Below are 13450 nucleotides of genomic sequence, written 5' to 3' on the forward strand. Positions count from 1 at the left end.
CTATAGCCAATGACCTCTGTATGTTACTAGTTCACTCATAAGAGGATAGTTCCTCCACACTCTATTCCTTAACAGATGTCCCTTTTTTTTCGTATAGCTCCCCTTTTCTACCAATGACCCTTCCTAAACACAGTCTCCTGCTCTCCAAACATCCCTTCCTGAACACAGGCCATACCACTGTCCCTTCTTGAGCCAACGATCACTTGTCCTCCCACTGCTCCTGAACAAGGATCACGTGTACTCCCATTGTCCCTTCCAGCATACGGGTCTTCTGCCCATTCACACTTTTAATAGCATGGTTCTCTGGCCCATTCACATTTCACAATTCAGAACACTGATACCTATGTCCTCCCACCGCTGTTCAATCCAAAACATGGATCTTCTGCCCTCTCCCTTCTAAAAAAAAAAAAACGTTCATTTTCCCTCCCACTGTCTGTTCATAAGGCAACTATGTTCCAGGACATGGTTCTCCTGTCCATTCATACTACCTTCCAGGACACAGTACTCCACCCCATTCAACCTACTCTCCAGAACATGGGTCTTCTGCTCTCCCACACTTCCACCCAGAACACAAGTCCTCTGCTCTCCCACTATCTTTTGCAGGACATTTATTCCCTGCTAATCTACCCAACCTTCCAAAATACATGTCTTCTTCTCTCTAGTATTCCCATTCAGAAAACCATGCTCTTCCATTGTTCCTTCCAGAACACAAGTCTGCTGTCCATCTGCCCTAACTTCCAGAACATGGGTCTCCTGCTCTCACACACTCCAGTCCAATATGGGTCCCATGACCTCCTACAGTCTCCTTTATGGAGAAAAGGGTTCCATTCCCTCCCTCTTCCTCTTACAGAACATGGCTTTCCTGCCCATCTGTACTCCCTTTCAGAACATGGGTCTTCTGATGACTAATTCTGACCGGATGGCAGGAAGTGAGTGGGCAACAGACAGTTGCCAATTATAAAATCGATCTGTGCTTTTGCCCTTATTTGAACTATACAATTCCAAATAACAGCTTATAATAGCTTGAGTATATAATATGTCTAACACTTTAATTCTGTTATTATGTGGTAGACAATGCCTTCTTGCCCAGTCACACTCTGAGCTCCATTAATAGGGACCCTTTGCCCTTTAATAAAGTGTCACGTAGCTGGTGGAGGAACCTGACATGATGAAGAAGGTCTCTCTTGCACCTCTGGCTCAGGGCCCATATAGAGTGGACAGGTGGCACAAGAGAGCAGAGTGGCACAAGTGCCTGTTGATCTTACTAGCAGCAATGCCGAGCGGAGCGTTCAAGCTGGAGCAGAAGGAAGCTAACAGTAGACCGCAGCAGAATGGACTAGCTGGGTAAAGGCGGGTAAGTAGCAGGCTGGAACAGACTGGTGAAAAGCAGGTACTGGCTGGTAGCAGTCAGGTGGTGAGCAGGCACTGGCTGGTAGTAAGCAGGCAATGAGTTGGTGGTTGGCAGGTGATGAGCTGCTGCTGGCTGTTAGTAGACGGGTGATGAGCTGGTGCTGGCTGGTGGTTGGCAGGTGATGACCTATTTGAGAGTCTCAGGTGCAAGATCTTGGGGGTGGTGCCTATGCTCCATCTTTAAGTCATTACTTTTGTCTGTATTGCCAAAGTGTATGTCATTCATGTTGGGTTGCCCTCCAACATCAGCACATGTCTGCTGTCAAGTTTAGTAAGGTCATTCAAGTCAAAGAGCTGGATTAGAACGCTTGTCAGTTTGTTCTGCTTACAGTTACCATTGAGAAATAAAAGAAAAGCCCACATTTTGATTAGTCCCCAGAAAGGTGATAGAGGGAAAATTTTCCAATGGTGGACACTAGTTACCCAAGAGATTTACATAATTTGCAGGGATTTTCCCTCACTTCTTCTTTTGGCTATGGAACAGGAAGTGAAGGGAAATCCCCTCAATGTGACAAAGACGGCGAAAAGAAAAATCTGTCAGGGGTTATAACCCTCCCTTACTCTATTCAAAATGAAGAAAAAAGTTTTGTATACAAATATACACAATAATGACTGGGATTGTACTTGTCGCTGCTGCAGGATTCCATGATTTATTCCAAAAAAAGAGTGGTGGCAAACCCTCCAAGAAGGAAAGAAGCAGAAGATTATGTGAAATTGTCTTCTCGTGACATGAATACAGATGCACATACTGAGCGGTCAGAAACACTGTTTAGTATCATGTTGGAAAGTCTTTATCTCCGGTGACAGCTGCCATCTTTGAAGTTACTCTATGACGCTCCTATGGCGCACTGGAATTAAAGCTGGTCAAGATTTATACACCCCAATCTTCAATCTGTATAATATTTGGGCCAAAATATAAGTTTGCTAACCATGTAAGACAGCAAAACTCTTTTTGACCCCACCATACTGAGGATTCCTGATAGCAAACAGAATCTCCTTTCTGATTGTGATACCTGCACATCAGAAAGAGATTCAGAGGATTTCTCATCACAAGCAGATATTACATTCCTAATAGAGATACGTGCCCATCAGAACCAGTTTTGAAGGTATCCTCATAAAATGTGGACTGGACATCCCATTCCTAATGGAGATGCTAACCTGCCAGAGCCAGTTTCAAAATAATTCTTATCACAAGTAGACATCTCATACCTGATAGAGATACCAGCCCACCAGAGCCAGTTTGGAAGGAAACTTCTATGCAAGTGGAGCCCCATTAATAATAGAGGTACCAGCCCATCAGAAATAGTTTTGAGGGACTCGTCATCACGTTCAGACATCTCCTATCCTATAGTTTATACCAGTCTACTGTAGCCAGTTTTGGAGGCTTCCACATCACAAACAGACACCCCCTTCCTAAGAGAGATACCAGCCAACTGGAGCGAGTTTTAGAGACTTCCACATCACAAGAAGACATCCCCTTCCTAACAGATACCAGCCAATTGGAGTCAGTTTGGAGATGGATCACTCTGCAAAACTTATCAAAGATGATGACTTCCTGGTAAAAAGGAACTTCTACCTGTTGACATGGCCTCCGCTGCTCTCATGTTCACTGCAGAGCGGAGAGTGGGAGACAGCATAGTGCTGGATGGAGGGTGGGGGTGGGAGCTGCCTCAGTGATTGGTTGCTAGGTGGTCCTAGTAACCAATCATCAGCTTTTTATTATAAAAGGTTAACTCTGGCAGCTCCCGCTCCCCCCTTCCGCCAAGCACTATGCTGTCTCCCGATGACCCCTTTGCAGTACACGCGCTGGCAGGTAGGAAGTGCTACCTACCAAGTGCTGTGTGTATGCGGGGGGGATGTGAAGAGGACAGAAGAGACACCATCGGAGGGGGGAACAGAGGACACTACAGTGGAGGAGGGGGGACTGTGATGAGAAATAGACAGAGGACACTGCTTTAGGGAATGGGGAGGCAAAGGACACTGCTTTCAGGGGGGCATAGGGGCAGAGGACACTTTGTGGGGGCAGAGGACACCGATATGGGGGGGTAGAGGTCACTGCAGTGGGAGGGGGGTGAGGTAAAGGTGGGCAGAGGATACTGTTTTTGGGGGGGTACAGGGCACTGCAGGGCGGTGGTGGCAGGAGACACTATAGTGAGGGGGTGATGTGAAGAGGGGCAGACAAAAGTTTGGGGGGCTTAGGACATTACAGTATAAAGTGATGCGAAGGAGGCAGATGACCCTGCATTGGGGGGTACAGGACACTACTGTGGATGGAGGGGGCAGGTGACACTGTCATGGGGGGTGATGTGAAGGGTGCAGAGGACACAGTGTTTAGGGGTACAGAACACTACTGTGGGGGGAGGGGGGCAGAGGACACTACAGTGGGGGGGGGTGATGTGAAGGTTGCAGAGGACACAGTGTTTAGGGGTACAGAACACTACTGTGGGGGGGAGGGGAGCAGAGGATACTACAGTGGAGGGGTGATGTGAAGGGGGGCAGAGGATACTACTGTGGGGGGTTATCTGAAGGGGGGAAGAGGACACTACTGTGGGGAGGTTATGTGAAGGGGGGAAGAGGACACTACTGTGGGGAGGTTATGTGAAGGGGGAAGAGGACACTACTGTGGGGAGGTTATGTGAAGGGGGAAGAGGACACTACTGTGGGGAGGTTATGTGAAGGGGGAAGAGGTCACTACTGTGGGGAGGTTATGTGAAGGGTGACAGAGGACACTACTGTGGGCGGTGATGTGAAGGGGGGCAGAGGACACTACTGTGGGTTGTGATGTGAAGGGGGGCAAAGAGGACACTACTGTGGGGGGTTATGTGTAGGGGCAGAGGACACAAGACACAACGGTGGGGGGTGCGATATGAAGGGGCAGAGGACACAGGACACAGCTGTGGGGGGGGGGGGTGATGTGGAGGGGGACAGAACACTACTGTGGGGGGTGCGATGTGAAGGGGCAGAGGACACAGGACACAACTGTGTGGGGTGATGTGAATGGGGGCAGAAGACACTGATGTGGGGAGGGGAGTATTAAAAGGGGGCAGGGGACACTACTGTGGGGGGACGATTTGCAGGGGCAGAGGACAACACTCTGGGGGGGATGATGTAAAGGGGCCGAGGACACTACTGTGGGGGTGATGTGAAGGGGGCAGAGGACACTACTGTGGGGGGACGATGTGGAGGGGGCAGAGGACACTACTGTGGGAGGGTGATGTGAAGGGGGGGAGAGGACACTACTGTGGTGGGTGGTGTGAGGGGGGGCAGAGGACACTACTGTGGGGGGCAATGTGAAGGGGGCAAAGGACACTACTGTGGGGAAGTGATGTGTAGGGGGGCAGAGGACACTACTGTTGGGGGTGGGGTGGTGTGAAGGGGGGCAGAGGACACTACTGTGGGGGGTGGTGTGAAGGGGCAGAGGACACTACTGTGGGGGGGTGGTGTGAAGGGGGCAGAGGACACTACTGTGGGGGGCGATGTGAAGGGGGCAGAGGACACTACTGTGGGGGGGGTGATGTGAAGGGGGGCAGAGGACACTACTGTGGGGGGTGGTGTGAGGGGGGGCAGAGGACACTACTGTGGGGGGCAATGTGAAGGAGGCAGAGGACACTACTGTGGGAAAGTGATGTGTAGGGGGGCAGAGGACGCTACTGTGGGGGGGACGATGTGAAGGGGCAGAGGACACAGGACACTACTATGGGGGGGATGCGAAGGGCGGTAGAGAACACTACTGTGACACACTATGTGTTCTTCATGCCATCTCTTTATTGGGAGCTTGATAGTCTTTTGGGGTTTTTCAGTTTGTTCTTTTTTTTTTTAAAGGGCGCCGTCTAGTACTAGTACCCCCCCCCCCCACGGGGGGTTTTGAATCCTCCATGTTGTCCAGTTAGATGTCAACCTCTTAAAGGTTGCCTACCCCTGCTGTAGCGTAAGGCTGCTGAATTCCTCCAGGCTTTGAATAATGGAATTTTGAACAGCACCCGATAATGCTGTTTTATGTTACTATGCCAATATAATATGTTCAAAATACTGCACTAAGTCACAAATGTAGTTATTTTCTAGCTTCATCAGGATAAGGCAAGGGTGCCAAGGTCAGCACTCTAAGCCATTGTTATTGGCACTCGGAAGATCAATATATACAATTAATGTGTTATTGCTTATTATAACCTAGTTGTAATAAAGTTTGTTAAACATTATCTAGTCTGTTGTGTAATTCTTTGAAGCGTGGTCTTTGCTCCAATCTCTGTATTTGGATCCACGCTGTTCGAACTGATTTTTCAACACCTGAAGACTAGGGATGGGCTGTTCGCACCAGAACATCTCCAACAGGCAAAAAGTTCTGGCAAACTCTGTTAAAGTCTATGAGACACGAACATGAAAAATGTCCTCAAAAGTGCTAATTTTAAAGGCTTATATGCAAGTTATTGTCATAAAAAAGTGTTTGGGGACCTGGGTCCTGCCCCAGGGGACATGGATCAATGCAAAAAAACGTTTTTAAAGGAGCAGTGATTTTTAATGATGCTTAAAGTGAAACAATAAAAATGAAAAACATTCCTTTAAATATCATGCCTGGGGGGTCCCCTTATTCTGCCCGTAAAGTATTGCATCTGCGCGATGTGTAGAACAGTGCTACAGCAATAATGACATTTCTAAAGGAAAAAATGTAATTTAAACTTGCTTGTGGCTGTACTGTGCTGCCGCCTCCCGGCAATAAAGATTAAAAAAAATTAGAAAAAAAAAAAACGCTGTGGAGTCCCCCCCGCCTCAAAGCATTCACCTCCCCTCATGTTGAGGGCATGTGGCCTGGTATGGTTCAGTAGGGGGGGCGCACGCTTGTTCCTTCCTTTTCCTGACCTGCCAGGCTGCATGCTTGGCACCTTGTCCCGATGTTGATGAGGACAATGGCCTCCTCCTGACAATCCCGGACTGTGATTGTAAGGGTCTGCGGGCAGGGGGGGGGCTTATCGGAATCTGGAAGCTCCCAGCCCTCCCCCCATGTGAATGGGTATCGGGTAGCTACCCATTCACCAAAAAAGTGTCAAAAAGTGTCACGTGATATCATGTGACGTCATAAGGGGCGGTGCCACGGGTGATGTAAACGGGTGGCCTTGCTCCTTGCCTATATGTCAAAGCAGAGAGGAGGCAGACGACCAGTGACCTCCCAGGAGGCGGAGGATATTTTTTCTCTATTGTTCGGGTCTGGCGGGCGTTTTTTTTCTCGTTTTCAATAAAGGAATTGTCAATTGTCCTGTGTTTATTACTTTTTGATGACACTTTTTTGGTGAATGGGTAGGGGTACAATGTACCCCTACCCATTCACATAGGGGGGTGGGGTGGGATCTGGATGCTTCCAACTACAACTACAACAAGCCCAGGGTTGTCGGGAAGAGACCCTTGTCCCCATCAACATGTCCGGAAGAGGCATGTCGGGAAGAGGCCCTTGCCCCCAGCACCCAAAAAGCACCATTCCCATGTTGAGGGCAAGTGGCCTGGTATAGTTCGGGGGGGGCGCTCATTTGTTGTCATCCCCCCTTTTCCTGCCCTGCCAGGCTGCATGCTCGGATAAGGGTCTGGTTTTATTTTTGGTGTGGAGTTCCCCTGAAATCTATACCTGATACAAAGGGCCTTGTATGGATTTTGGGGGGGGGGACCCCACATCATTTTTTTTCCTAATTCTGCCATAGGTTTGCCCTTAACCTCTTCAATACAGGGCACATTCACCCTCTTCCTGCCCACACCAATTTTCAGCTTTTCAGTGCTCATTGGCATCTATGGGAAATCTTGGCCAGCTTGACATGGCACTGCTCCCGGGACTTTAACATTGGCATCTATGGGAATTTTTGGTCAGCTTGATGTGGCACTGCTCCCGGGGCTTTAACATTGGCGTCTATGGGAAATCTTGGTCAGCTTGACATGGCACTGCTCCCAGGCCTTTAACATAGGCATCTATGGGAAATCTGGTCAGCTTGACATGGCACTGCTTCTGAATCAAAAGTGACAGGGACACCAAACTTGAGGAGCAGTGAGAGGGGACCCAGGACTACAACATATCCGATTTTGTGGTCGGCCAGCTTGCCTAGGTAATCAGTTATGTCTGTAAATGTCTATTGCAGTACATGCATAAAGCTTCACTTTAAGCACATTGTTGTTTTACATACATGCTCTGGTCCCATTGTGTACTTGTGGGGTATGCCTGTACACTACACTGACTGAACACACTATCGACTGACTACCTGTCTAATCTCCATTATCACACACTATACACGGCCGCCGTGTAAGCAGCAGCCTTATATAGTGTGGGGCGTGGACTTAGCCCCTGAGCCATGATTGGCCAGAGGCACTCTGCCTTTGACCAATCATGGCTCTCACAGTACATTGTGCTGTGATTGGCCAAAGCATATCGTTCAGGTGCATGCTTTGGCCAATCATCAGCCATTAACGCACTGCGGGAATGCAGTGCATTATGGGGCACTTATTGGCGGGCGAACTTCCTGCCAACACCCAGCCCATCCCTAGTCCCAATTAGAAGATCTCTTCCTATTCTTGTGAGGTCAGGTTGGGTTTGCACCTTTCTGTTTTTTTGAATTTTGAGTTTTCAATGAAGTCAATAGAAAAGCATCAAAACACATGTCAAGGCACGTCATGACCCACGATAACCGCTCAAGACACGCATCGACACGCATTTTGTTGCATTGATGTGCTTTGTGACATGTGTTGGCATTATATACAAAGTGTATGGCAATGTGTGTTATGGTCGCAAAAGAACACATATTGATGGGCACCAACGTGTGTTTTCTATGATTTAATTAGAAAACACATGCAGCCATGCCCCCGTAGGGGTCACTGAATGTTGTGGTTCACCCGTCACCAGGGGCGGACTGACAACTCATGTGGCCTCCCGGGCGATAGGAGCTTTTGGGGCCAGTGGCGTAGCATGGGTTGTCAGCACCCGGGGCAAGGCAAGTAATTTGCGCACCCTAACCTGCAGACTTTTAGCACTCAACGAGTCCCTTCCTACAATAGTACTGACCAACCTGATTTCTACATTGACCATTATACTACACTCTACACTGTCCACTACACTACACACTAAACTGCCCACTACACTACACACTACACTCTACACTGTCCACTACACACTAAACTGCCCACTACACACTAAACTGTCCACTACACTACACACTACACTACACACTAAACTGCCCACTACACACTACATACTAAACTGCCCACTACACTACACACTACACTATACACTGCACTACTCACTCAACTACACTACACACTAAACTGCCCACTACCCACTAAACTGCCCACTACACTACACACTACATTACACACTAAACTGCCCACTACACTACACACTACACTATACACTGCACTATTCACTAAACTACACTACACACTAAACTGCCCACTACACACTAAACTGCCCACTACACTACACTATACACTACACTACTCACTAAACTACACTACACTCTACACTACTCACTAAACTACCCTACACACTAAACTGCACACTACACTACACACTACACTACACTGTACACTACACTACTCACTAAACTACACTACACTATACACTACACTACTAACTAAACTACACTACTCACTAAACTACACTACACTATACACTACACTACTAACTAAACTATACTACACACTAAACTACACTACACTACACACTACACTACACTATACACTACACTACACACTAAACTACACTATACACTACACTACTCACTAAACTGACTTACTGGCTGCTTCTTCTCCCCAGACCATGTCCACTCCCCCCAGGCCAGCAACGCGACTTACGAGGGAGTCTCTCACTCACCTAGAAAATGTAAAAACCGCGCTGAGAAACATTAGCAAACAGCAGCAGCATACAGTGCGATAACACAAACAATTTATGGATTGGAAAAAGCTGCGCTCAAAATAAAGTCCAAAATAGTTGACATCAAAACAAATGAATATTCTTAAAAATATGAAGGGTCATAATAACACCACAGTGTGAATCCGCAAATAAAGTGCCCGACCACCGTAGCTGTAGATTAGGCTTACCGGACGGCAAGCTTTAAAGGGCAGGTGGCTTTAGCCCAGCCTAGGCCTTTAAGCTTGCTGATGACCACAATAGGAGCCGTATTCAGATGGTGAAGATCGCTCCCCTTGAAGAGAAGCCAAAGCATTGTATACAGCCTGGGCCTAGGATCCAAGGTAGTTAACCGTATATATTCCTTCAGCTCCTCGTAATGCCTCCCACTGATAGAGCCGCAAATGATTCATATCTTCATAGCAAAGAGCGTCTTGAGATGGTCAGAACATAGAATGGCTGTGCGTACCGTGAGCAGCTCCCCGCACAGCTGGAGGAAACAAAGCCTAATAGAATCTTGATGGGCGGCTCACGTCCTCCAAACTCCGGGCTTTACAAACAATTATTTCCACTGTCTGATGTCTTCATATGGAGAGGATCTAAATCATAATGTGGTTTGTAGTGAGCAGAGGATCTCAGGTGTCAGCTAATTACTGTCACTACACACTAAACTGCACACTACACTATACACTACACTACACTGTACACTACACTACTCACTAAACTACACTACACAACACTACACTATACACTACACTACTATCTAAACTACACTACTCACTAAACTACACTACACTACACTATACACTACACTACTAACTAAACTACACAACACACTAAACTACACTACACTACACACTACACTACACTATACACTACACACTAAACTACACTACACACTAAACTGACTTACTGGCTGCTTCTTCTCCCCAGACCATGTCCTCTTCCCCCGGGCCAGCAACGCGACTCATGAGGGAGTCTCTCACTCACCTGCTATTCTTCCATCTGCTCTGCTCTGCCTCTGCGGTCTGTCACACTGCCAGACTGCCTGCCACAACAGGGATCCGGTCCGGACTCCGGGGGAGAGGAGGAGGGGAACAGCAGCGGCTCACAGCTAAGCGGAGGCCAGCCCCGCTCACCAGCGATCGAGGACATGCCAGCCCCACTGCTGCACATGTCCCCATTCTCCCAATCACAGGGCGCCAGGGGCCATTCTGCGACAATACATGGCGGCCAAAGGGCGGAGACATAGGAAGTCAAAATTGGGAGGACGGAGCAGGGGGGACACAAATTGGCACGGGATTTCACCCCCCCTCGCACCACCCACGCTATGTCACTGCCCCCAGCAAGCCGCTTGCTGCGGGAGCACTCGACAGGAGGGAGGCGCCAGGAGCAACGAAGGGGGACCCAGGAAGAGGAGGCAATCCGGGCTGCTCTGTGCAAAACCAACTGTACATAGGAGGTAAGTATAACATGCTTGTTATTTTAAAAAAAGACTTTAAAATCTCTTTAATTTAAACCAGCAACTGCTGAGACAACACCTTGGTCAGGTCTATGCACAGCATGTACGTGGGTCAGGAGTAGGTAACGAACAAAACAACGTATAGAGTACAGCAGTCAGGATGAGCGCCACGCTCACATCGGAGTCCTCCCTTACACCAAAGTCCCAACATTCTCCCTATATATCACAGTCCACAGAGTCAGTCCCCCCTTACATCAGAATCTCACCTTACAGCAGAGCCCTCAGAGTGGCACCCTATGGCAGAGCCCCCAGAGTGGCACCCTACGGCAGAGCCCCCAGAGTGGCACCTTACGGCAGAGCTCACAGAGTGGCACCCTACTGTAGAGCCCCCAGAGTGCCACCCTATGGCAGAGCCCCCAGTGTGCCACCCTACGGCAGGGCCCCCAGAGTGGCACCCTACGGCAGAGCCCCCAGAGTGGCACCCTACCGCAGAGCCCCCAGAGTAGTACCTTACGGCAGAGCCCCCAGAGTAGTATCTTACGGCAGAGCCCCCAGAGTAGCACCTTACGGCAGAGCCCCCAGAGTAGTACCTTACGGCAGAGCCCCCAGAGTAGCACCTTACGACAGAGCCCCCAGAGTGCCACCCTACGGCAGAGCCCCCAGAGTGTGACCTTCTATCAGTGTCCCCTTACACACACCTTTGCACCTTAGTGCCTGGTGTGGTAGGCAGCTGGCAGGAAAAGGCCTTAAAAAAAATCCACTTGTTGCAGGCTCTGAACTGCGCAAAGTGAGTCGTGGAGCCAGCGGAATAGTGAACTTGCCTCTGACAAGGGGGAACGCCGGGGTTTCCCAGTGACATGTACGGGTGACCCCGCCCCCCTCTGATGCAACGCAGAATTCCCATTGCATCAGAGGGGGGTGGGGTCACCCGTACACGTCATTAGGAAACCCTGGAGTTTCCCCTTGTCAGAGGAGGGCGGGGTCACGTGATGGGTGGCCCCGCCCTCAGCTACATAAGAGCTGTCAAGCTAGCACCACGTCATTGGCTGGGTGCCTCCGGTGGAGGCAGGAACCTGTGTACGTTCCTCGCTGGAGTCGTTGGAGATCATCCATCACTGGAGATCGAGAATTGGATTACATCGCTGGAGTAGGAGCATGGATTTATTGGATTACATCGCTGGAATCTCTTTTTTATTTTTAATAAAGGACTTGTTGCAAGCCGTCTCCTGTGGTTTTTTAACATTTTGACACTTTCTTTTTGTGAAATGGTAGGGGTACAATGTACCCCTTACCAATTCATATAGGGGGGGCCGGGATCTGGGTGTCCAGGGTCTGGTGTGGTTTTTTGGGGGGAACCCCACGTCATTTTTTTTAAATTTGGGTGCTGAGTTCCCCTTAAAATTGTCTGGTGTGGATTTTTGGGAGGGGAACCTCACGCCATTTTTTTTAAAATCTGGGCGCGGAGTTCCCCTTAATATCCATACCAGACCTGAGGGGCCTGGTAATGGAATTTTGGGGGACCCCCACGCATTTTTTTTTTTCAATAACTTTCAATGACTTTTATGTGTATTGTCGGGACCATTAATAGCCGGTACTAGCACTAATACTTTTAAATGACTTTTTTTCCTTTAGAAATGTGATTTTGCTCTCGGACTGTTATAAACACAGGAAACATGCGCTACTTTACAGGCATACTATAGACACCCCCAGGTACGAAATTTAAAGGAATATTTCACTTTTATTGTTCACTTTAAGCATTATTAAAATCACTGCCCCCGAAAAGTGATTGTTTTTAATTATTACATGTCCCCTGGGGCAGGACCCAGGTCCCCAAACACTTTTTATGACAATAACTTGAATATTAACCTTTAAAATGAGCACTTTAGATTTCTCCCATGGAATTTTAAAGGGTGTTCCGCGGCTTTTCAAATTTGCCACGAACACCCCAAACATGTTCGACTCGAACAGATAGCTCATCCCTAAAAATGATGTCGGTGTTAGTCGGTGTCAGACATTTCAGGGACAGATGTAAAAACCACAGATTTTTACAATCTGTCCCTGGTTTTACTGAGGCTGGCAACCCTGATGGGGCCCCCTAGTGGCCAGGGCCCTCGGACAGTGCCCGAGTGCCCGAATGGTCAGTCCGTCCCCTGCCCGTCATCCTGCACAGCCCGGCATCCATCTCTCAGGCATTCAGAGACATAGAACAGTCCATAAGCTTTGTTTTGTATTGTATTTTATTGAGAGGATTGAACTTGGATGGGAAAGGGAAATTATGGGATGTCCAGAAAGATTTGATATAACTTGCTTGGACCTACTATATACACTTCCTGTATATACACTCCAGTCTTCTCTCCAGCACAACTCTTGCTTAAGACCTCTTTTTCCTTCACTCTTCCAGCACTTTCCTTGCTGCAGACTGATACTCTTTTTCCACCTCTTCACTTGCTGCAGACTGTTACTCCTCCAGACTAGCTAGCACCGCATGGTTAGGCCTGACACTAACTCAGCCAGGCCTTAGTCGATTGCCTTTTGCGGGCAGGGACCTCGGGCCCCTATGGAGTAGAAATAGTTTGGGTGCTAGCTGTCCTCTTTTCAGCTACAAATCCCAGATAACTCTCTTCAGTCCCTGCCAGCCAGCCTGGCTGCAATTACCTCTCTCCACTACCCTTCTCCACAGTCCACTCTTTTGGTTCAGCACCCAT

At 48.6% G+C, this 13450-nt stretch overlaps 1 protein-coding gene across 1 annotated transcript in view; it reads left to right on the top strand.

Moving 5' to 3' along the window:
• Positions 1–3744, top strand: part of LOC141133765 (phospholipid scramblase 1-like) — a 74466-nt gene extending 70722 nt beyond the window's left edge. The window contains exon 7 of the mRNA XM_073623317.1: positions 2050–3744. Within this exon, the coding sequence (XP_073479418.1) occupies positions 2050–2214 (165 nt within the window). The 3' untranslated portion in view covers positions 2215–3744. The remainder of the gene's footprint in view (positions 1–2049) is intronic.
• The last annotated feature ends 9706 nt before the right edge of the window (positions 3745–13450 follow it).

The sequence above is a fragment of the Aquarana catesbeiana genome, linkage group LG03, assembly GCF_042186555.1.
Source record: "Aquarana catesbeiana isolate 2022-GZ linkage group LG03, ASM4218655v1, whole genome shotgun sequence".
Lineage (NCBI taxonomy): Eukaryota > Metazoa > Chordata > Amphibia > Anura > Ranidae > Aquarana > Aquarana catesbeiana.